This window comes from Pogona vitticeps, chromosome 2 (genome assembly GCF_051106095.1).
Source record: "Pogona vitticeps strain Pit_001003342236 chromosome 2, PviZW2.1, whole genome shotgun sequence".
In the NCBI taxonomy this organism is placed as follows: Eukaryota; Metazoa; Chordata; class Lepidosauria; order Squamata; family Agamidae; genus Pogona; species Pogona vitticeps.
The window spans coordinates 35,976,720-36,002,375 of NC_135784.1; the positions used below are offsets into that span (position 1 = coordinate 35,976,720).

At 42.3% G+C, this 25,656-nt stretch overlaps 1 protein-coding gene across 1 annotated transcript in view; it reads right to left on the reverse strand.

Annotated features, from left to right (window-relative positions):
- Positions 1-25,656, reverse strand: part of FAM3D (FAM3 metabolism regulating signaling molecule D) — a 32,615-nt gene that overhangs the window by 4,789 nt on the left and 2,170 nt on the right. Inside the window, exons 2-7 of the mRNA XM_020795369.3 lie at positions 12,066-12,164; positions 8,146-8,256; positions 6,869-6,895; positions 5,042-5,165; positions 4,797-4,855; positions 1,275-1,325 (exon numbers count right to left, since the gene is read on the reverse strand). Of these exons, the coding sequence (XP_020651028.3) occupies positions 1,275-1,325; positions 4,797-4,855; positions 5,042-5,165; positions 6,869-6,895; positions 8,146-8,256; positions 12,066-12,078 (385 nt within the window). The 5' untranslated portion in view covers positions 12,079-12,164. The remainder of the gene's footprint in view (positions 1-1,274; positions 1,326-4,796; positions 4,856-5,041; positions 5,166-6,868; positions 6,896-8,145; positions 8,257-12,065; positions 12,165-25,656) is intronic.

The following is a 25,656-nucleotide window of genomic DNA, read 5'->3' on the forward strand; positions in this document are numbered from 1 at the left end:
AGGGATTCAGTGGGCCCGCTCTAGGTGGACTTACTATGCTAAGCTATAGGATTTCAGCCACTATGGGGTCAAAGCAAATGCAAGCTGCTTTGTGCTTCCTAGCTCACTTGCATTCAGGATTTGGAGGGAGAACTGATGGGTGCGAAGTCGAAATGTGCACTTTGTATTTGTATCCTCCAGTGAGGAGGCAGGAAGAGGAGTCTCCCCGCTGGGCTGCTGAGTGGTCAGCTGCAGGGAGAGGCCGGGAACTGCCAGCAGGACTACTCCTGTCATTGGTGCAACGGCAATGTTGCTGGACGTGCACGCCGCACAGAGCCTCGTAAATGGACCGGGCTGGTTCCGAGGGGCAGGGGTTGACCACTGTGACACCTGTGCCGGTGCGCTTCATATTCATATCCCCTGGATATGAACACAGAGCACACAGCTCTAGTGCAAAGGGTTCCAGGGGTCCCCATTCACTGCTCCCTCCCAGCAACTCCTCCTCTCTGGATCCACTTGTTTATCTCTTTCTGACCTCAGCTGCTTGACTCCCAGAGACCCTGAGAACAGAAAAAAACTTGAAAATGGAAAGAATAGAAGCTTAGGAGAAAGATTATGGAGGCATGCTGTGGACAGTGGAAAGGGGGAGTTCAAAACCCAGAGGTTACTCTTTGCAAATCCCAACCCCAGCAGTAATAAACAAAAGCTAGGGGATTTTGTGGTTTATTGTACCAAGTTGCAATGAAGGAGGAGGAGGAGGAGGAGGAGGGGAACCATCACTGGAGATAGCAGTGATGGTTCTTGCTCTTAGCTGCCATTTCCAGAAGAGGGTTAAGTTCCAGCTGGGAATCAGATGGCTTCTGAAACCACTGGTTGAGGGTGCTTAGGGCCACCTTGCCATTTCCTCATGCAGGAAACAGAGAGCAGGAGCGTGTTGAAAATGGTCCAGTCAGCCTGCCTCTTCCCACATGGGGAAAGTGGGGAAGGAAACCCATAGAAATGTTCCATTGAGTACTTTGGCCGAAGGCATGACAGAAAGCATGGCAACGTCTCCAATGTCCTTTGGTGCATAGAAGGTTGGGAAAGTTATATTATTTCTGAATTTCTGTATGTGATGGGGAAAAAAATTATATCAGTGGTTCCCAGCCTTGGTTAACCCAGATGTTCTTGGACTGCAATTCCCAGAAGCCTTCACCACAAGCTATGCTGGGCAGGGAACCATTGATCTGGATTTTGAATGTTTTCCATTATGCAGTAAGTACAGTGCTAACTACTGAATGAACAAATGCACTTACCACCAGAATACATGTCAAAGGAACTGATTTTGATGAGCTGCCCATTGGTTCCTAGATATTTAAATTGAAACACAGGTTTTAGTGGAAAACACACACACACACACACACATATGTATATTTTGCTTGCCCCTGTTGTTAGAATTGCTAATTCTATATGGAGAACCTAAAATGCAAGGGTGGGCCACTTGTGACCCTCCAGATGTTGTTGCAACTTTCCTCACCCTTGGATCTGCTGACTGTGGCTGATGGAATCACTGTCCAACATCTGGAAATGGGCACATACCTGCCTCCCAGTTGATTAATAACAGTATATCTATCATAAGTCCTCCAAAGGTGGCGTTGGATGAAGATTTCTCCAGAATGAAGGAGGTGTGTTGAAAGAGTATCTGCTTTCTATATTGAATGCCGTTTTGCACAATTATGTGATGTTTCAAAAGTCTACAAGGTGACTTTGAAACCAAGGAAATGGTTGTATATGACATATATGTAGCAAGGCAAATGAATCTCGTTTTCAGCCTCACCAGCCTTCGAATAATCTAGCTGGCTGGATAGCTCGGTGGTTTAGGTATCTGGCTGTGAAGCCCGAGTTGGGAGTTCAATTCCCCCATGGTGCTTCCTTGCCAGGGGCTGGACTTGATGATCCATAGGGTACCTTCTAGCTCTGCATTTCTAAGATGATGATGATAATGATGATGATGGCCTGTGAAGCCCACAACTCAGCTGGTGGCTTAAACCAGTCTATTTTCCCACTGCATTTAGCACTGCACACTTCCAGTACTAAGGAAGACAAATAATATGCATTTCTGACCAATAAGAAAAGGAAGCTGTTTTATTAAGTGGAGAAACCAAGCACTTAATAACTCCTGCATACATTTTTTTAAATGTGGAATGGCTTTTTGCTTACATTCTTACTAAACAGATCCATATAAAAAGTCTAATTTCTTTTCTCTGCTTCTCCAACCGCACATCTGTTTCCATATGTACATTTCCCCCCCAACTGCACCATTTTTAATAATAATAATGATCTCAGAACTGCAGAACTGGGAGAGGGACCCTAAGGGTCATCATGTCCAGCCCCTGTCAAGGAAGGCCCAGTGGGGAATTGAACTCCCAACCTGCAGCCAGATGCTTAAGCCACTGAGCAACTTGTCCAACTTCACTCTAATGCAGTGGTCCCCAACCTTGGGCCTCCAGATGTTCTTGGACTTCAACTCCCAGAAATCCTGGCCAGCACAGTGGTGGTGAAGGCTTCTGGGAGTTGTAGTCCAAGAACATCTGGAGGCCCAAGGTTGGGAACGACTGCTCTAATGGGTTCTGGACAGGCTGCCTCCTACTCATCAAGAACAAATAATTCTGTGAGTATTCTTCATGCCTCTATTCCTTATACCGCTTCACTATGCTCTGTTCTTCCTCCCTGCTGATTCTGCCCTTGTTGCGAAGCAGAGGATGCCTCCCTTGTGATTTGACATTGAGAGGGTTTAAAAAAATTTAAAAAGAGAGTGACAGTGGTTGTCACCCTTGTCTTTTGCCTCTTTCCTCGCAGCAGGAGGATATTTCAGAATCTCCCCCAGAGCTACTTTTCTCTTCCCAGGGAACTCTATGAATGGCTAATCGCTAGCTAGCTTCAAGAAATACTGTCTTTACTGACATTCAATAAATGGATGAACAGGAAGCAGGTCATTATGGGTAACTGAGGGTGGCAAATTATCGTTTAGAGGATGTCCCTTTTATTAACTGTACCTACAATACTTTGGCCAGCTTATTCGTTCTTCCTGCAGAACCTAGTGTGTTAAACAACCGAACATTCATTAAAATCTGAACGGTGACAGTTTCTACTGTGTCCGACAGATATAATGCCAACTTTCTCTAGGTCAACTTTCTCTAGGTTCTTTTACAACAAAACAGAGCCAATACTTTACTATCATAAAAAAAATGAATAGGTGTTATGATAGCAAGGTATTGGCTTTGTTTTATTGTAAAAGGAAAGAATGTATTATTTATTTGAGGGAGTTCAACATTTAGATTCTGCATCAGCCCAAATACTGTATGCTCAGAGTAGGACCAATGGCTGAGATTCTTTTCCTTAGCATAGTCAGTCACACTAGCGTTGGCCCATAGACTCGGTGGCGATTTGGTGAGTCAGCTCCTGTGTAAGTTTCAGTAGTTCAAATGTTAAAGTTCACTAAGTTCACTAAGTTAAAGTAAGTCACAATTAGAGTAGGCTCATTTGAATGAATGGAACTAGTGTGATTTACTGTACTGAGCAATAGGATTTCGGCTATTACACAGGCCACCCAAATGGAAAGACAATACTGTATCAGCTTTGGAACACGAGCTGAATAATTTTGAAATGTTAGCTCCGTGAATTGGTAACTACAAACAAGAGAGTTGTCCAAAGTGGTGTTTCTGGCATTTTTGGAACCCACCATGCATCCTAACTAGAGAGGAGCATGGACTGCCAAACCAGTGGTTCGTGCCAGTTTGCTTACTGCTGCCACAGGTGGTCAGTGGCTTAGCCCTACCTTGCACTGGTGAGGACCCATTTAAAGGCAATATCCCGGCTTCCCTGCCTTGGCTCCTCCGGGCACTGTGTCTGAGTGGGTGCCCACTGGAGGAGGTGGAGCTTTGAAGCACCAAACACCTTTTGCAATGGTAAATGCCCATCTCGATTCTTAACCTGACCCCCACCCCCCGCCAAAAAATTCTGTTCCTTCTATTTGTCAAGCGTCATCACAACAAAGCCATCAGGGATGTGAAGAATTCTTACTAGAATGCTTGTTCTTGACAAGACATCACTAAGGGCAATGAAAGTTCTTGCTTCCAACTTATGAACAAGACAAGAGGCTTTGATGCATTGACATGCCTGTATTTTGTGCAAAATGCCTCTGCGTACAATGAATGTCTTCTCCCTTTGAGAAGCAAAGCACATGGACATAGCATAATAAATGAGCACACATAGCATAACAGAAGGACAGGCTGATGGTTCAGAAAGATGCAAGCAAACCATCCAGTGCTTCTACTTTTCAAACGTCTATGCATCAAGGCAGCAGACACTGTATTTTGTGCAAAAAAGCTTAACATTTGTGCAAAAACTATTCTTGCAATTGAAAAAAATTCTTACCAAGAATAGCAAGGAACATTTTGCTGCCCTGCATGCGAGGAGAAAGATAGAGAGAGAGAAAGACGCTTCTTATTCTTGCACTGAATTCTCCTCTACTACAATTTCCTTTTACTATAAGTGCCCCTAGAAATAAATGTTTCCAGGAAAAGACTGAGGAGAGAACTTTTCAAATTCTTGAAAGTTTGTCAAAAAGAGGAAGGGTAGGACCTGTTTTTGATCATCCCAGAGTGCAGGACATGTAATAACGGGGTCAGGTTCTATGATTTTGTGGCTGAATGCTTGGTACAGGAGGGGATTTATCCATTGCAAAGGAAAGAAAAGAAAAAAAAGACCAATAACGAAAGAAGAAAAACAGTTAACGCTGGCTATGATAGAAACTACTCATCCCTGGAAAAACTCACCATTGATAAGTGCGATGTTTAGACCTCGACCAATGTTATTTTTCACGCCGCTCATCAATCTGGGGAGTTAAAAAAGGGCAAAGAGAAAAGAACATGAGATGCCCCAGTCTAATTAGTGAAAAAACACAGCAAAATATATGAACACCAGGTGAGAATGACACCCTTAAAGGGGAAGTGTCTCAGGATGGACGAGTGTTTCCTTAAATACCCACAGAACAGTGCCAAACGTTTTCCACAACACGTACATGGTGTTCTCAAAACACATGGAAGGTCCAACGACGTTGGCTGCACCACTGATTAATCTGAAGGCAAAGGTATTGCTGGGGCAGGCTCTTCTGTTCTTGCACTTATTGTGGAGGTGCGGCGCGTCTGGCAAAACAGACCAAAAAGAGATAAAGCAAGCCCTGCGGATCACATGACACCCTAACCCTAAGCTCATGTTGCCTATGCATCCTATACATTGTGGTTCCCAACCTTGGATCCCCATATGTGATTGGACTAAAAAAATCCCTGAAGCCCTTCACCACCAGCTGTGCTGGCCGGGATTCCTGGGAGTTGGAGTCCAAGAACATCTGAGGGCTCAAGGTTGGGAATCCAGTACTATACCGCGCATCAGAAGCACAAGCTTGTGTCCAGGCTTTTAAGGATCTCTGATCCAAAGGCTTACAATGGGCTTCCCACCCTTTCAGTTTTCTCCCTTTTGGCTCTGAAGGAGGAGCTTTACATCCAGGAGCTGCAGCAGGAGGGAGAAGACTGTTTCATCTACTGGTTTTCATACAGTATTTTCCATATGCCTGTACAGAGCTTGGATTGAGGCAGTGGAGATCAGGAGGATAGTCTAGGTAAAGGTTCCCCTTGACAATTTTTGTCCAGTCGTGTTTGACTCTAGGGGGCGGTGCTCATCCCCGTTTCCAAGCCATAGAGCCAGTGTTTGTCCGAAGACAATCTTCCGTGGTCACATGGCCAGTGCGACTTAGACACAGAACACTGTTACCTTCCCACCGAGGTGGTCCCTATTTATCTACTTGCATTTGCATGCTTTCGAACCACTAGGTTGGCGGGAGCTGGGACAAGCGACGAGCGCTCACTCCGTCGCATGGATTTGATCTTACGACTGCTTGGTCTTCTGACCCTGCAGCACAGGCTTCTGCGGTTTAGCCCGCAGCGCCACCACGTCTAGGTGTATTTTTTTCAAGGGGCTCATGAATATATGCTTGGGAACGAGTTCTGTTCTCTTCCATTTAAACAGGTTCAGCAGGGAAGGAAAGAGATTGGGAGCCACATTACATGGCTGGAGGGGAACGCAGAAGAGTTATGGACTGCTACTCCTGCCCAGTCTCCTTTTCTGGGCCATGACATTCCACAGGAGGGAGTGATCTGAGTGGTAGAGAAACACTAGGCACATCTAGAGCTTGGTTGGCAGTCGGGGAGGGCCCATGGACCTATAAGCCAGTTGCTAGTCCTAACTAGAACAGACCCTTTGAATCAGGAATCGGTCTTGGCATTGGATTCCGGCCAGAATATCCACCGTATAATCTGGGCCCAGCCCTTCCTCACTATACTTGTTGAAGTCCATTCGTAGTAAAGAGTGTGCTCTCTACAGAACTCTTATCCAGCACTACCATTAGGCAGAGTGGAGGAATAGTGTTGAAGAAAAACACCAAAACCAAAACAAAAATACAAATCTGTCACTATTCACTTAAATATTTTTGAAGTAAAAAAAGGTAACGAAAAAAATTAAGGCACTAGATATTGGGGTAGCGCCCCCCCCGCCATTCTCCCTGAGATCTCCCCTCCATGCCCTTCTGTTGGCGGCCAAAGCTGTGTGTGCCACAAGGCCTCTCAAAGGGCTCCCTAAAGAAACCGTTGCTTCTGGTCCTATGGAGGATGCCATCCAGCGCTCTTGTTGATACAAATTCACCGTCCGTTTGCTTTTGCCTGTGGAAATGGAGGCCAGGAAGCCATTTTGTCCTTTGTCTTGGATTGCAAAAACATTTCCAGCTGGCCTTGTTTATTTCAATCCATTGCTGTTAGATATAAAACTGAATGAAACAGAAGAGCATTGTACTTACTTGTTGGCTTGACTTTGGAATCTGAAACTAAGGAGGGAAAAAGAGCAGAATGATGAAAGGGTCCAATCCTAATAGTTTCATGAACAGATTTATTTATTATTTTTATTTATTTATTTATTGGATTTTTATCCCGCCCTTCTAGACAAGAGTCTACTCAGGGCTTTATCACAAGGAACTAGTCTGTGATTCCAGCTGCTTCTCTAACCACTCAAGCATATTATTATTATTATTATTATTATTATTATTATTATTATTATTATTATTATTATTATTATTATTATTATTATTATTATTATTATTATTATTATTATTATTATTATTATTATTATTATTAAAGATTTATACCCCGCCCATCTAGACTACTCTGGGCATCATAACAAAGTTTAAAAACAATAAAACCAATAACATATGAAAATCCAAGATGTAAAAATATAGATATTAAAATACAGCAGGAGGGAAAGCCTGCCTAAATAGCCATGTATTTATTCACTGGAAGCTTCATGATCTCTGGCTCTTTGACTTCACTGTAGGAGAAGGAGGGTTGATCAGAATACCTGGGGAGAGGAAGCAGGCTAGCTCCAGCATCCCTCTTGATCTTCCTAGCTTTTAAGGTGGCAAGAATGCCCTCTGGGTGGCAACCTGGCAACTCTCCATAAGAATCTGGGGTCCAGTGGTCGTCCTGTGCAGGCCCTCCAGTTTCCAGTTTAGCTCTGGATTGGAAGTGTGGAAAACCCTTTCCCTCTGACCACTCTTTCATGCATAGAGTTGAAAGAAGGCCAGAGAGTAGAGGAGGAGCCTCATGGCGCAGTAGTTAAGCTACTGTACTGGAGCCAAAACTGTGCTCACAACAACCCGGGATTCAATCCCAGGCAGCCGGCTCAAGGTTGGCTCAGCCTTCTATCCTTCCGAGGTCAATAAAATGAGTACCCAGCTCCCTTGGGGGGGGGGGGACAACAATGTGCAGCCTGCATAATTAACTTGCAAATTGCCCAGAGAGTGCTCTAAGTGTTATGGGGTAGTATAGAAACAGAACACTTTTTTAGGAGGGGAAAAAAGTATTCAGTATTCTGTGCTGAGCAACAAACTTACAAAAACCCTAAAAGGGCTTTCAGGATAGGTGAGATATTTAAGGAGTGGTTTTACCAGTTTCACTCCCCCAGTGAGTTTCCATGGCCCACCTGGGGATTTGAACCCTGTTCCCCAGAGTCCTAGTCTGTCACTGTATCCACTATACCACACTGTAACTCAAAAAAGCAGTAGAAGTAATGATGACTTACACAGCCAGCTCCTCAGGTTGATGGATTTTGTCTGCGTCTGGTTGAAATAGGCACTGGCAAAAAACCAGGTGGTGACTAAAGTGAACAGCAAGGCCAGGATCCGCAGCACACCTAGGCCAGGAGGGGGAAGCCGGGGAGGAAGAGAAGAGCAGACGAGATGTGGAAACACTCCATGGGCTAAAGACAAAGCTGCATATGCTGGTCAACAAAACTACGAACCTCAGCTCTGCTGTTGAAATGGCTACTCTACATTTCCTAGGTCTTTTAGCAATGGAAGGTCAGAAAATGCCAAGTCAAACCATTTGGTCACCTAGGCGAGTACCATCTTCTCTGAGTGGTAGCCACTCTCCAGGGTCTCAGATGGAGAAGGGGCTTTCCCAGCCCTTGGTACTTGATACATCTTGGGGGGAAAATGGCTTTCGAAGACTCCAAGCAGCAGCCAGTGGCCACAAGAAGTGGAGCTGTGGTCCGAAAAGATAACATTTCTAAGCTCCATTGCCCTGGGGCTCTAAATAGAACTGGAATAGAAGGGAAGTGGGGCGTTTCTGATGTTGATTGACAGGAAAAAAATTGGGTAGGAGAAGCTTTGCTTGTCTCTTTTCCCCAAATGGGTCAAAGAATCTTCTCTGGGGCCTAAATTCAATGCTTGTTTTTTCCTTCCTCAGTGGGCCTATGGCAATTTAGCTTAAAAGCGGAGTGACGGGAATTCTTACCACAGAATAGCCATTTCAAACTGTCTGATGACTGGGACCAGTGAGAGGAGCCTTGTGGCACAGTGGTTAAACCGCTGTACTGCAGCCAAAACTCTGCTCACAAACCAGGGTTCAATCCCTGGTAGCCGGCTCAAAGTTCACTCAGCCTTCCATCCTTCTGAGGTTGGTTAAATTGAGTACCCACCTCATTGGGATGGGGAGTGTTGTTTGTACAGTTCTGTTGTAAACCAGCCAGAGAGTGCTTTAAGAGCTATTGGGAAGTATATAAACAGCACGCTTTGTTCTTTTCTGTTTTGTTTTTGTTTTGAGTTCCCATACTCTGGTGAAGTCTCAGAGACAACTCGTGTGCAGTCACTGGATCAAAAGAATGAGCGTCTGGAGCCTAAATTCACTGCTTTGTTTTTTTCCCCTCCCTCACTGGGCCTATGGCAGTTTAACTTTAAAGCTGAGTAGTAGAAATTCTTACCACAGAATAGCCATTTCAAACGGTCCGATGACTGGGTAAGTCTCAGAAACAACTCATGTGCAGTCACTGGATCAAATGAATGAGCAGCCGGTAAAAAGAATAGGGTTGGTTGGGACCCATTGTTTTCTTCCTTTATCAAAGGAAAGATTTATTTTTGCCTCTCATGTGGCATCTATGGGAGAAGCAAACATTTTGCACCTCCCATAAGGTTTCAACCTGGACCGTGCTAGTTTGGTCCAATGAGCTTGCAATCTGAGGACATCTGGGGCAGAGACCAGAAAAGTTCCCTTTTGCATGGCAACGTCCGGAATTCCTTGTCAAAGCAGGGATATTTGGGAAACTGTAATCCAAAATGTGACTTTAGAAGCTAGGAGGACCAACCCTTGTTCTGAAGAGTGATTCTCAAAATGTTTGGCAGGATTCTGCCTAGGGATGGGGATGGGGCACCAGAAGGGAGCCAGTGAAAGAGAAGGCCATGATTCTGATGCGAATTGTATCTTTCTCTGCTGTGGTCAAAGACCAGGATAGATTGAATGGCAACTGTCACTGTTTGTCACCAGATTACAATGAGGTCTAATCAGGAAAGGGTTTAAAGCAGGGACGTTATGAGTGCTCAGAGGATTTCCTATTTCCCATGGCAGTTTGAGTGTTGCAGTGCTGAGACTTCCCCTTGTAGCAAAAGGATTTCTTCAATTCCCATGAAAAGGAGGCAACGATAATGGAAACAGCAGCAGCAGCAGCAGCTTTTTCCCTTTCGCTCAGTGCAAGAAATTACCAATTTATGAGCATGATTAATGCTCTCCTGTGGAAGAAAGATGTCCATCTATGCAGGAATTGCAATAAACCTGTGCAGCTTAGTTATTTTGTGTGTGTGTGTGTCGGGTGCCCTTTCCAGTGAATCCTGCATAGGAAATACAGTGGACCCTCGACTTACAGACTTTTCGAGTTACAGACTTCTCTGGCCACAAAATTTAGATTCGACTTGCAGCCAGAGAATCGACTTACAGACCAGAAAAAAACCAAAATGGAACAAAAATAGAATAACAACTGCCAGCTATGGGATTAATGCATTGTAGGTCAATGGAGATTCGACCTACAGACTTTTCAACTTGCAGCCACAGTTCCAATACGGATTAATTCCGTAAGTAGAGGGTCCACTGTACAGTATCTCTTTCTATGCAGAAGTTGTAACAATCCTGCACAGCTTGGCACTTCTTCCAGGAAAAAAAGGCATGGTCTTATGTTAATTTTTGCTTCAAAAACACATTAGCACTTATTTTCAGGGAATGTTTTTTTCATGTACAACAATCTATGTTTATTCAAATACAGTCATGTCATCTTCTGGTTGCTGCACAAGGGTGGAGGGCGGGGTTTCACTTAACTGGCGCTTATTTTGGGGTAGGGCTTATGTTACGAGCATCCTGAAAAATCATACGAGGGCTTATTTTCAGGATAGGTCTTATTTTCAGGGAAGCAGGGTAGTCTCTCACTCTCTCTCTCTCTCTTTCTCTCTCTCTCTCTCACTCACTCACACACACACACAATCAACACACACACACACAAGCACACAAACACACACACCACAGAATCCCTTGAGATTACTTGTGAAATTTCTTGGGGGGTGGAGGAATTTCCACAGAGAAACTTTGCAAGAGGAAAGTTAAATTTCTGTGAGCAAAAGGCTGCAGGACTCAGATCACAAGTTTAGACAGCCTTGCTAATACATCCAGATATTAACATCACATTAAAGCAATTAACACCCTCTCTGTAATCTGGCCTCAAGAAGAGGGGGCCAAAAGTCTGAAGCTACATTCTGTGTTAAATGAGCAGAATACAGTGAAGTTAACTTCTCTTTAGTGGAATTGTATTGACGTGATCCCCGGACTGGGACCATCAAGCATAGATAGAGGAGATTTAAGCCTTCTCCCTAGCCATTTCTTCTAAACAGCCCCTATTCCCATGGAGCTAAAAGAGGAAGTGTGTACTGGAGGGCGTAAAATCAATTGGCAGCCATTTCTCTGGGGCCCACTTCCCTTGAGCCTCACTTATACTCGCTGCTATTGCTGCTGTGGAAAAAAAAATGCCATTCACATGGCCAGTCCTGCCCTTTGATGTCTTTGAGAGGCCCAGAGGACCATTTTCAAGTTACCAGAGGTGGGGGGGGGGGTAAGGGAAAGAGATGTGAAATCGCTTTTTATTTTTATTTTTTTAAACAAATCAGGAAATGACAAGTGAGTCAGATCTAGTCATCAAATAAAACTAATCCACACCTTTAAAAACGCCCAGCCTCCCTTGAAATAGCATGTAGACACCAATGTTCCTGTTAGAAAAATAATTTTGTGGTATGGGAGGATGAGTGTCTGCCCCTCCCTGAAATGCACTGCAGCTTAAAAATTGTAGCCATTTTCTACATATGAGCCCCCCCCCCGCTTTCCCCCTAGTTATTCATGCAGCACCCCCTGCTCGTTTTTGATAACTTACAAAACTACGTTTGGGACCTTTGACTGTCATATGTTAAAGGTCCCAAACGAATCCCTTCTGTGAAAATTAGGAAGGTGACAAGGGCGTGACCCCTGCTTTTCCTCAGGCTCTCCATGGCACTTTCCGCTACGCTCTGCAACACCCAAACTGGGCAGGGAAGGGACTGATTGTGAGGAAGGAGCTGTGCAGGATGTAAAGAAAAAAACACACACAAAAACCCAAGGCCATTTTGCATCAAGGCAAGCAGCCTCATTTCTTACCTGTCACTCTCATCTTTTTGTTTCACCAGAATGAATTAAATATCAATGGTTTCTCAAAGGTCACTTAGCCAAGCTGTGGAAGGCAAGAAGGCGAAAGACCTAGATTTAAAGAAACAAAAGAACAGAGTGCTATAAAAGAGATCTATGAGAGCATGTGACCATGTCCTGGTCTAACTCTAAAAAAACAGCATAACTTTCTGCATGACTGGTCGTAGGCACTTACTGATAGCATTTTTAAAGGTATTATACTGATTTGCCCTGCTAGAAGTTCAAAATGTTGTACATGATCCTTCCTGTCTTCATACTTGGTTGTCGAGGATGGTTAGGTTAGGAGGTAGTAACTGGTCAAAGACTGGTGAATTTCATGACCAAGTGTGAATTTGAACCCATGTTTGCTTAGCACTAAACTGATGGCAAACTAGAATAGCACCCTATGTCCTTCAAGACCTATGTCTAGGTTTCCCACAAACATCTGGCTGGTCACGATGGAAGACAATATGCTCAACTACATGGATGTTGGGCTAGGTTCACGAAGGCAAGGCTGGGCATCCTATAAGCCTTTCTGATGCTGTCAGAGTCGACCTCCCATTAACCCCAGCCTATATTGTCAGAGGCTTGGAACCTCAGGTCAGAATGGGTGGGCAATGAAGCTGGTTGCCCTGGGCACCAAAATTACGAGTTGCAGCTCTTCTCTAGATAGTGCAGTAAGCATGCTATAAAAAAAAACAGAGATCTGTCAAGAGGTGTAAGATGTCTGTTTATACTAGCGTGAGATTCCCTGCCTCTCTGTGTTGCAAATTGATGCAAACTTGTTATGGGATTGGTCATCATCAGCAGATAAACATGTGGCTCATTTGCAAGTTTGATTGGTCAAGCTTTCAAATGGGACTTTGAAGGACTGCATGTCTGGAGGGAGCGCATTGTAACAGTGTTAACTACTGTACACGGTTCTCCCAACATGTAATTTGACCCTCTGTCATAAACTCCAGTGTTCAGCCAAAAGAAAATGCTGTTTTCTCAGCTTCAGCACCACTATCACTGAAAAAAAAAAGGGGGGGGGAAATAATACTGAGTTAACTTCCAGTTGAGGGGAGGGGACTGCTCTGGTCCATAGGCTGGGAAAAGGGAAGATTCAAAATCCACAATTTGGCAATATGAAACACGCAGGGGCTTTTTTGCCACAAGCTGAGCACTAAGCAACTCCAACGGTGTCATTGATGATGTTGTTTTGGCCACTAGAAAGACAAGAGGTGTGGGGGGGAAATGGAATGGCAGGAGTTGAGCGAGTGGGTGTAATCCTCCAGGGTCTAAGAATGGTCATATGTGGCTCCAGACGTTGTCCACCCCAATTTGTATCCTGACTTTCTTCCAAACGGTGGCTTACATTCTAACATAAAAAATACGAACACAGCAAGTTATAATCATTACATCCTCTTCAACACATTGGCTGAAGTCCTGTTGCTTCATGTAGCAAGTTGCAATTAAGAGTAGGCCTATTTGAATGAGTGGAACTTACAGAGGAGCGGACTCACCAAATCCCCACTGATTCCGTGGGCCTATTGTAGTGCAACTTACTATGCTAAAGTAACAGGATTTCAGTCATTATCATATTAAACACACAAATGAATTAAAAACAGTTTTTTTAAAAAATGTATCCAAGATGACATGAGAAGACAGAAGAGGTACATTTAATTTTCATGCATGAGATTTTCCTGTTCCTTACACCCTGTCAAACAACTCCTGCTACTTTCCTTACCAGAACTTATGAAAACGCAAAGCACTGGAAGTGGAGTGTGCAGCTCGTATTTCTCTGTGAACTGCTTTATTGCCCAGCCCGCTTTGGGGCTTGGCATTTATATAATGGATGGGAGGCCACACTCCATTCTTTGCTTCCTGCTTAAACAACCTGCAACAGCCAAAGGCTTAGGGCCAAAGTAAACATTACGCAAGAGACTTATGCTTTATTCCTTTCTGTCCCTTCTTACTAGCACGCAGCTTCAAGAGGATGTGAATGGACTGTTGGAACCACGTAGCAGATAGAAGGATAATCTTTCTGTCCCCAAGGCTTTTTCGTTGATCAGTATACCCCCTTCAACTGCTTTTCCATGTCTAAGGACAGGGAGAAGACTACAGAGTCTGCATGGATGGGGAAGAAGCAGGAGAGCAACTTGGAGGCGAAGACAGAGGCTATGATTTCCAGATAGCCTTGATCCCTGATGTCTGTCATTTGAACATTAGCTCACAAAAAGCGGAAATCAGCAGGACTGCACCTTAGGACCAAAGTTCTCGCAATGTGTCTCTTTGGATTTAATTTGCAGATGTAAAAAACAGAAAAGAAAATGCAAACAGTTTTGCATAAGAGAAGAGGAACAGGGTGAGATGAAGATGGAATTTAACAGGGATGAGCTGGGGATGGAAAGGGAGATTGTTCCTGGCAGCTCCAGGTACCTTTTAGGTTTTGCAACATAAAAAACAAACAAACCTACTTATTCTTTTATTGGTACATGCCACTTCTGTACACAAGTCTGCCTAGAAATAGGAAATGTTCATTTGGGGGCTTATAGCTTCCTGAAGTCACCCAGTCGACCAAAGTCCTGGCCTTGTTTGCTGTGGAAGTACAGCAGTTGTGTTCCAAAAAAAGAAATGTTTTCCACCTCTGAGTCTGCCTAAAGGAATGCACTGAACATGAAGAGCAATTAAAAAAAAAAAGACAGGGTATGTATCAATTGCTAAGAACACTTTACAAGGAAGTACTATTTCTTTTCAAACCATAATAAAGCAAGCCAAATAAAGTGTTTCAATATTCATAACATGACAACATTTCTAAATTGGTATAGAAAATGGACAACATCACACATACCATCACCTGATGCTGTTTATCAGGGTTTTTTTAAAATCATAAGATAGAGCCCAGCGCTCTAAAACCTTTCCATGCAGTCCAGCAATAGCAGATAAGAACATACGAACACCTAATGTTAGAAGCAACCAAAGATTTGTCATCCAGAGGCCAGCCAAAAGCCTATGGTGGGACATAAGTGCAACAGTACTGTCAATAATATAGGTTTTGGAGAAATTATATGGCAGGAAAAATTTAATGTGGAGTTTGACTGAGAAATACAGAACATGGAAAATGCAGGAAGTTGGCATTCAAACCGTATTAAGGAAGTTACTTCATGGGGGGCATTTTCCTGGACAAACTATCTTGGCAGGTAGCTGAGTTGACCTACAGCTATCTGGACAAGCCAACATCATTTCCCAACGGGAAAGCCAAAGTTTGGTATCATAATTGTTTTGTTTAAGAAACACCAAGTGTATGAAAACAGAGATTTTCACCATGCTCAGAAGGACATCTCCAAAATGCAAAGCCATCTGGTTTTTACAACATCTCTGCTGGGACAATATTGGGTGAAAAATATCTAATCCAATGCTTGCAAATGTTCTTGTTTATGCTTTGATAGAATTGTTTTCGTAACAATTTGTATTGCAATAGTTTGTTTTTAAGCGACTGAATGAGAGTTATCTAAGAAAATAGCCTTTTACTATAGAGCAGGAGTCACCAACCCCCAGTCCGTGGCCATTGCAGGACTGGGCCGCGGAGACAGATCTTCTGTCCCCCTGCACACACTCCCCCACGCACGCCCACACGCACTCACGCCCCACCCACCTGCATGCACGGGTGCCCCACCCACCTGTGAGCGCGCCCCACCCATCTGCGAGTGCACCCTACCCATCCATGCCTGCACGTGAGCGCACCCCGCCCACCTGTGCATGCGCAAGAGCGCACCTCTCACCAATCTGTGCATGAGCGTGAGCATGCCCCGCCCATGCATGAGTCCCCCATGCACAGACTTGCCCCCTCAACTGGTCCATGGTTCAGAAAAGGTTGGGGACCACTGCTGTAGAGAACCTGTTTGCTTCGTATGTTGAATCACTGAGCTTTACCTATACAATGCCTATGCAGAAGCTTTTATTTTAATAGACCCAAAGTTTCTTTTCTAACATTGAAGTACTATTTACATATATAAACTATGGAAATAGAATAGAAGGATGTGGTAATAGAAGGCTGTGGTTCTGTAAGTATACACTCATATGAGTTTTACATATATTTTAAGTATATTTCATAATTTTGGCTTTTAGTTAGTTGCTTGTTTGCTAAATAAACCTTTTAAAGAAGAAAAGGATTCATTTTTGAACTTTTAAGACAAACACATTACAAACAAGGTATCCAGGAATGAAGATTTAAAACAAACATAATGAGGTACAATACCTTCTGAGACCATAAATAAATTCCCTGTCAGATGTGTTAAGGACACAAATCTATGGGTTATCCATAAGGAGCTTTATAGGAGACATTCAGATACCCCCCCCCCCCCGCGGTAACTGACAGTATCTTCCTACTCATGCTACTTGGCAACTAGTATTGAGAGATGTACTGCCCCTGATACTAAAAGAAACCCAGTTGTGTTGAGTAGTCACTGAAAGTCTTGTTCTCCATGAATTTGCCTGAGCCCTCCTTAAATCTGTCTGTGAACTTCCAGCAATGGACAAACAACCTTGAACCTCCAGGGTAGGCGAGGAACAACAAGAAATAGGAAGCTGTTAGTGGACATCAAGGCAACTTGTAGAATTGTCTATATTGGTGTATGTCAATATACCTCATGCTGGCAAATTCCATTTTCATTCTTTGCTTTATGAGGAAGTATTTCCTTTTATCTCTCCCGGATCTCATTCACCTTCATTGGATAAGCCTGAGAGAGCGACTTATCGCTATCCATTTTATCCACACAGTGCATACTTCTAATCACCTATGACAACCCACTGGGCAGGCTCATAAAGGGAGATACGATTTTTGAGATAGCTTGGACCCAAGCCATGTAGGGCTTTACAGTTTAAAACCACCACTTTGAATTGTTCCCAGAAACAAACAGATCAGCAGCCAGTAGAGCTACTGTAACAGTGGGGATGCGCAATCCCTGTAACCAGGCCCAGTAATCTGGCTGTAGTGTTTGGGACCCACAGAAGTTACCAAACACTTTCCAAAGGCAGCCCTTTGCAGTAACTCAACCAGCTGTGAGTTCATTAAAAGTGGTAAAAACTTCTCAAGAGTGTCCCCCACCAAAATCATCAGAAATGGTGACAGTGGTAGCAACAGCCAGAGACGGGCAAAACAGCATTTTGGACTACAAGTCTTGGAATTCAATCGCCAGCATGACAGTGGCTTTGTTGTCTGTAAGATTCAGAGACCAAACAACAACAATAACAAAAACCATCAAAGAGAGTGAGCAAGCAAGCAAGAGAGAGCAATGTTTCCCATCTCTGGTGGAAATGCCAATCCAGTTGAAGAGGGAGCTTTTAAGAAATGAACCAGAAAAGGAGAAAGAGTAGGGCATGCGGGGGGGGGGGGGATCTTCTGCAGGTTGTAGAAACCCTTGTTATTTCCTGCACTCAGGACCTATTTATTTTTTTGGGGGGGGGCTCAAATCCTTCTGCCAATAAGGGAAATCATCTCCATCTTGGTAGCAAATTGCTGCTCATCAACAAAGCACTTGTTGCATTCCTGGGAGTATGCCTGCCCGAGAATGCAACCGGCACCTAATTAATGGGTGGCACCTTGACACCCAAGATTTACGTGATTCCCTTTACCTAAGTGTAACTTATCAATATGATTCTGGCCATTACATTTTTAAATTTAGAAATTCACTGCTGTTGTGTTTTTTCAGTGTGCATTCACATCTTTGCTTTGCATGTGCTTGTTTTGGACATGACCCGTATAGAACCACAACAGAAAAAGTTGCCTCGGGAAGACGGTTGAGTATAGGGCTCTTAACAGAACACTCCTGTTGTTGAATTAATTGCTCTAATAGTAAGTGAGTAGTTTTTTGATGACAGCCGTATCAGAGTCTGGAGAATGTTTGACTTGGAAGGACAGAGTTTATCCTTTCAGATATATTTAAAAGGCACATAACAGACAATCACCTACATAAAAGTAAATACTGTATCTATTAATTTTATTCCAATTATATATATCCCACAATAAAATTAATGGGCCATATCTTTAATAGGCATACAAATGCAGCTGTGCATATCTTATGGAGACAGAGGTCTGGCCCCATGTCATTTTGCTGAATTTGCTTGAAAACGGTGACAGCTATTGCACCCAGAGTGGGGATTGGAAAAAACACATCTGGTTGGGGATTTCAAAAATAGCTACCTATTAAAAGCAATGAATACAACAATTGAGCTCTTCTCAGGAGCCTTCATTTGTTGGAATCACTGCCCTTAAAAGGACGGATCCTCAAAGCAGGGCTGGGTTGGAGAATGGAACCATTCGAAAAAGGCTTGAAGAAGGCAATATGATACAGGAATCGCTTCTTCTCCTCCATCCTTTCTTTTGATGTACAGTACTGTTGTGTCTGACCAAACAGGTTTAAGGGTTCAAGGTTTCAAGAATTTTTAAATAGTTTTAGTATTTTAAAAAAAGTGGGCGCACACATATATGTATTACTTCTGGGGACATAGGTGTCCAGTCTAATACTGAACCTTTCTTTTAGGCAGATGTTTTTCCTAGCCTTCCCACCCAAATCCATTTGGCAATTCCAGGGCATAAGACTGGAACTGAAAAAAACTCAAAGCACACATAATAGTGATTGTTTCACAATGTTTACATTTCGTCATCCTCAAGACGGAAATGACATGATATTTGTTATGATTTTTTTTAAAAGCACCTTAGAGAAACCATGGCTGGAGGATTTGCCCATTCGGGCTTTGAGAGCTCAAATATGAAATCCTTGAGTATCTAACCATTTTAGTGCTGAATGAATGTTGTGTCCTCTGTTTTCTGAAGGCCTCCCCATCTTTTGGACCAATGTAAAGAGTAATACAGCATGGTCTTGTCCACACACTGGAAAGAGCTGTGTCCATTGAATGTGACTGGTGCAAAAATAAAACAGTTTTGTTCCATAGAATTAGGTTTTTGAAGACTTCAATAAAATTCCCAACTGTCTTCGTATCTGGCATGGAAAGAACTTAGTTTTTAAAATTATTATTATGAATAAAAGATAACGCAAAATTGACAGATTTCCCCATCATTACCTCTGAGATGCATCCCCTTTCTTATAATATTTCTCCTTCCTCCCCTCCACTTCCTCCCTCCCCACAGCCCTGCCTCTTGAACTACTGATAATAATCTTTTAAAGTAGTACAACACTGTGAGTTTTTCCACAGGATATCCGCCTGCATTATGACGGTCACCTTAGATAAAGTCTACTATAAGCAAACAGGTAATCAAGGAAGTGAGGGAAAATTAAATGCAGGTTTCCTGCCTCACAGCAGAGACCTTTCCCTTGTCTAAATAATGATTCAGTTCCTCAAAAAACTTCTGGTTTATGAATGCTGGATATTGTGCTTCTGTATCCACGATTTGAAATGCTGTCTGATCTGGATTTAGTTTCAGCTTATTGGTCCTTGTCAAGTCCATTACTGCCATCAGGCAGTGCTCAAGGACCTTACTGCAGATGAGCAAAAGGAGAGACAGAGTTGTGTGTCACCCACTTATTGGTGAGAACAAACTCCAAAACTCCGAATGACTTCTCCCAGTGGCTTCATATAGGCATTGAAAAGCACTGAGGAGACAGTTGATTCCTGAGGGATCCCATAAAAGAGGTCCCAAGGGGTAGATATAGTCTCTCTAAGCTGTACTTACTGAGAACCACCCTTGAGGAAGGACTGGAACTACTGAACAACAACACCCCCAAGTCCTAAAGGGGACAATTGTATCAGTTGCGGTTGATGGTATCAAAGATCCAGGAGGATCAGCAGGGTTACACTCCCCCTGTTCATGACGTGGCCTAAATCCTGAGTGAAATGGATCTAGACTACCTGTTTCCTCCAAGAATGGTTGCAACTCATTTGCCAACACCCTCTTGATCAGCTTGCCCAAGAATGGTATACAGTTGTGCCCCGCTTAACGATTACCCCGCATTATGACAAATCTGCTTCACGATGAGGTTTTTGCTATCGCTTTTGCGATCGCAAAACGATGGTCTAAATGGGGGAATTTCGCTTAGCGATGATCGGTTCCCTGCTTCAGGAACTGATTTTCGCTTTACGAAGATCAAAAACAGCTGATCGTTGGGTTTTCAAAATGGCTGCCGGGTTCTTAAAATGGCTCCCCGCTGTGCTTAGAGACAGATTCCTCGCTATACAGGCACTGAAAATGGCCGCTGTATTGAGGATCTTCGCTGGACGGTGAGTTTTTAGCCCACTGGAACGCATTGAACGGTTTTCAATGCGTTTCAATGTGTTTTTTATTTTCGCTTTATGACATTTTCGCTTAACAGCTATTTTCCTGGAATGGATTATTGTCGTTAAGCAAGGCACCACTGTATAAACAAAGTGTCTATACTTAGTTATTAAGATCATCCAATACTTAATTTAATTTTATCTGAATGGGCCTTATAATGGTCTCCTTTAAAATGGAAGGAAGGGGTTACTTCTGTAAAGACACATTGTAAAGACATATATACATAACCCATCCCCTAGTCAGCTACTCAGCTGATTTTAGTAGCTATGATGGGCAAGGATCTAAAGAATAGCTGGTAGCTGTGCAGTGTGCAAGGGCCTTGTCTACCTCCTCAGGCTGTACCAACTGTAACTGATCCAATTCAACCTGACCAGACAATACTTTGGACATCACCACCAGATCTACAGGCATCAAGATGGAGTCATCGTCCTGATGGATGCTTGGAACCTTAGTTCTAAAATGGGTTGCCAATTGTTTACAGTTTTCTAGACTTGGATGTAAGAATTGTTTTTGTTCAGAACTAATGTGGCCATGAACTCTACGTGTTGATTAGCTGCCTCCTCAATTTGTTGGGAATTATGGCTTCTTTTAGTGATCATACATTTATTTCTTCTTCTTCTTTGTCTTCTTCTTTACAGATTTCAATGCTACAATTCCCCACCTTTCTACCTAGCTTATCATCACCCAAACACTCACAACAGAGCACTAATTAGACACTAACAGTCACATCTCAAAATGAGCCATATTATCCTTTATTGCCACTAAAGTTCAGACTGGCTGTGGATGTAAAAGGCTATCAAAACATTTCAATAGGATCCGAAAGCAAAGGTTATCTAAATATCTTAGATTCCATAGACGTCACCAATGTTCTCTTAAAAGAAGAAGGAAACCTAATCTGAGTTTTAAAAACACTGGAGAAATTTATCTAACTTAAATGCTAAGTCTTTGATTTGGCATAATTAAAGCTGATTGGGACCATGAAATCACTGCAGAAAATTATTGTGTGACCAGCAATAATCTGATGTTCTGGGAAGAAGATGCAAAATAGAAAGTCCTTTGTGAGATCCTTTGTGAGTTTAACTATTTTTCATATACAATGGCACTATTTATATACAAACACTGTTTCATTCCTGGGACAACATTTAAGTGACCCAAAGTTTTACCTGTCATGCAAGTTTTCTGTTCTCCCCACAAAAACAGCCTCTGACATAGCTGGGAGAGCATTCAAAGAGAAGCTAATCAGGAGCTCAATACATGTCATGTGATAAAGTCATAGACATTGTAGATATTCAGCCAGATGGCCAAATTGGAGCTGGCTGGAGCAGATTAAATAGGGTCACTTTACATTGCATAGAGATGTGGTATGCCATTTGGTGTGATCCTTACATGCCCACCTTCCTTAAAAGGGAATGAAGAAGAAAGAAAGAAAGAAAGAAAGAAAGAAAGAAAGAAAGAAAGAAAGAAAGAAAGAAAGAAAGAAAGAAAGAAAGAAAGAAAGAAAGAAAGAAAGAAAGAAAGAAAGAAAAAGAAAGAAAGAAAGAAAGAAAGAACAACAAAATCCACTTCCTCACCTCCTCCTCTTTCTGGAAGCAACCTTTCCATTTTTAAAGTTTTTCTTAAAAGTTTGGCACATTAGTGCTGCCCTAAATAGGCTTAAACAAAATGGTTTTTTTTTTTTTTTTTTGCTTCCTCGCTCTCCCCACCTCTTCAGGGAGGGGCAAAATGTTTTTAATTTTGTTAATATTGTCAAGGGGTTAAGACATCTGCTTAAGCAACTTAATGATACTGAGAAATTGAAAGCAGATGGGAAATTGGCAAGCCCTCTACTTTTGGTTTGATCCCAGTGATTGAACATGCTGGAACTAAACCAAAATGGAGCAGTCCTACCTGCACATTAAAAAGAGTAGTCTTCTCAGACAGGAAGCTAAAATGATGTGGATAGGAATGCACTGAGGATGGGTTATTTCATGCTGGCAGTTTTGTTGTGTGGTCGCCAGGAAGAGGCATGAACTAGTCTGTCCCCAGAGCAGATCAAACAGAGGAACAATTCCCCATGTAATTGTACCCACATAGTGAATTTACATGAGATTATATATTTATAGAGGTAGGCTTAAATCGATTTGCTAATCCTAACAAGTATAGATCCATTAAATCAGTGTGATTTATATATGTGTAGCTCATACATGATTCATGAAGAGATCAACCTCTCAAATAAGAAATAATTCATAGTATTTGCCCTGTTTTAAGGACTTCAGAAATTAGAGTACAAGGGACTGGATGGTGGACATGTCATACCATCACAATTGTTTATTTGGTCTTAAAATTTAATTTAGACATTTACATTTTTAGAGAAAAGTTAATTTTCTACAGAAATCACATCCCACATCAATCAATGTTTTAATGGGATGATGTTGGCTATCACATCCACTGAGCATTTTGCCCAATCTTGAGAACATTTAATTAAGCAAATACAGCTCTCACAATTAGGTTCTGCTATCACAGAATCTCCTTGAAGCAGATGGTACTTTAGCAAAGATAAACCTCAAATGATTCAAAAAGGAAAAAAAGAGTGATCAAGCTCCATGGTTTGAATCAATTAAAAATAAACAAATCACACTCCTTCTTAAGAATTTATTTTAAATTAAAAATGAGAAGGAAAAGCTTTTCCTAGAACAAGAAGTTAATAAAAATGGAATTTACCTTAAGAAATGCAAAACAAATTTAAGCTGAAGGTTGATTCTTGTGCCCTTATAAGGATTTCTTTAGGCCACCAGGGAGACACATATCACACTCCTCCCTCCACCCTATTTGGGAACCAATTACTATCTAAGTAGTCTTTGACTGGCATTTCCTAAGCAATCCTGCTGCTTTTTAGTGAAAAGCATGAAGCTGGATAGTGTGACTGGATGAGTTTCATCTTCTCCCATGCTCAGATTTCTTAAACCTGATTTTCCTTCTGTCCCACGTATGAAAAAGCTGCAAGTTTTACTAAAATTGTTCCGAACTAAGTTGGAACCAAATCCTCCCCCATGTACACTGGCTAAATTCAATTGATATACCTGCTTTCATCAAGGAAGAACCATATTATGTTTACGTGCCATACAGATGTTAAAGATGAAGAACATCTCTCAAAACAAAGGTGGTAATTCTGGACATTCAAGAGTTAGACACTCAAAGTCTTGGATTAGGACTGATGAATCTGTTAACCTAGTTCCTCACAGGTTGCTAATTTTTAAAACGCAAATTCTTTCCATCCCAAATAAAAACCAATTTATAAAATTTGATATATACAGGTATATTTTAAAAATAAACATGATCCAAAGTGCCATTCTCACCAGCCTTAACACTCACAGGAGACTTTCTCACCCAGCCTACAAGTTCTCACCCATCATACTCTCCAAATTACATGAAGTACTAGTTCCCCTCTTATTTGGCACTGGTTAGGCCTTATCTAGAGCAGTGGTTCTTAACCTTTTTGAAAGAAACGCCCCCTTGAGCCATTGAGGAAGTTATCATCGCCCCCCCTCCCCGCGGTGATGATATCTTATTTATTTATTTATTTATTTATTTATTTGTTTGTTTGTTTGTTTATTTATTTATTTATTTAGTTAGTTAGTTAGTTAGTTAGTTAGTTAGTTAGTTAGTTAGTTAGTTAGTTAGTTAGTTAGTTATTTAAGACACTTAAATCCAATGACCCCTGAAAACAAAATTAAATTCCCAGAAAATGAAATGCCCCCCCAAAAAGTAACATGTAATGATTTATTTGCAAGTGAATTTTAAGACGCAAAAAGAAATATAAAAAGGGCATAAAAACAAATGCAGGAACTAAAAATTTCAAGACAAAAAGTGTGAAACTAAATTAAAATTGGAGGAAAATATATATTCATGCACAGTGTAAAAAGGCTGCAGCCATCTTCACAGGTTTGGCTTGCTCCAGCGCCCCCCTACCGCCCCCCTTCTGCTCCAGCGCCCCCACGCTGCCCCTTTTCATTCTACCGCCCCCCTGAAAAATGAAATTGCCCCCTGGGGGGCATTATCGCCCACGTTAAGAACCACTGATCTAGAGTATTTTCTCCAGTTCTGGATACCACAGTTTAAGAAGGATGTTGACAAACTGGAAGAAGTTCAGAGGAGGGCAACAAGGAAGATCAGGGGGCTGGAAACCAAGCCCTGTGAGGAAAGATGGAAAGAACTGGGCATGTTCAGCCTTGAGAACAGAAGACAGAGGGGAGAAATGATAGCACTCTTCAAATATTTGAAAAGCTGTTATACAGGGGAGGGGCAGGATCTGTTCCCTATCATTCCAGAGTGCAGGACATGTAATAATGGGCTCACGTTACAGTAAGTCAGATTTCAGTTGAACATCCTGGAACCCATTATCTCGGGAGGCGGTGAGTGCTCCAACATTGGAGGTATTCAAGAGAAAGGTGGACAGCCACCTGTCAGATATACTTTAATTTGGATTATTGCATTGAGCAGAGGTTTGGACTCAATGACTTTAAGGGTCCCTTCCAACTCTATGATTCTATGATCTGATCTCTCACACTTTAAGGCAAGACTTCCCCAAGTGCCCATTGGACATGCTAGCTCAGGCCCATGGGAGGTTTAATCCAAAAGGCATCACCATGGCTCCAGTGACTGGAGCATCTGGAGTACAGGTCAGCAGACTGGACACCATCCCTCTTGTCTGTCTTTGAGCCTTATGGATGGCTGCCCAAGTTTGAGTGAGTGGAGTACACAGTATATAGGTGAGATCACCTATTGCGAGCTGTTAAAATCCTACTGGCAACCCTGCTTGCTGTTTCTGGCACTTTGTACTTTGAAGACGGCTGGATTGTGGTTGTGTTTTATTGCGTAAGTGCTTTATAAAAGCCTTGCATATTCTGTCTCAGGCTTATGCAATATTGATTTAAAATATTGATTGAATATTGTTTGATAAAAATTATCAATTTTGCTGATTAAATGCTATAAGGTGAGCATTAATTAAATGACTGTTCTTGTAATAATAATGCATGATTGCAATGTTTTGTTCTTGTGTATTTTTGTTTTTGTGTCTTTCTTCTCATAAACCATCTTTGGCACATAGAAAACTGACATATAAATTGGTACTGGTGATGCAAACTGGAACGATAGCTTTGTCGGCCTGATAGGTTCTATGAAAATGTGACCTGGGACAGGTCAAGCACTCTGCCACAGACAATGCATTTCCAAGATTTTCGTGAATAAGGCATAGCATGGAATACATTCCCCATCCTTGTTGCTTGAATAAGGCATTTGTTAAGGTTTGGC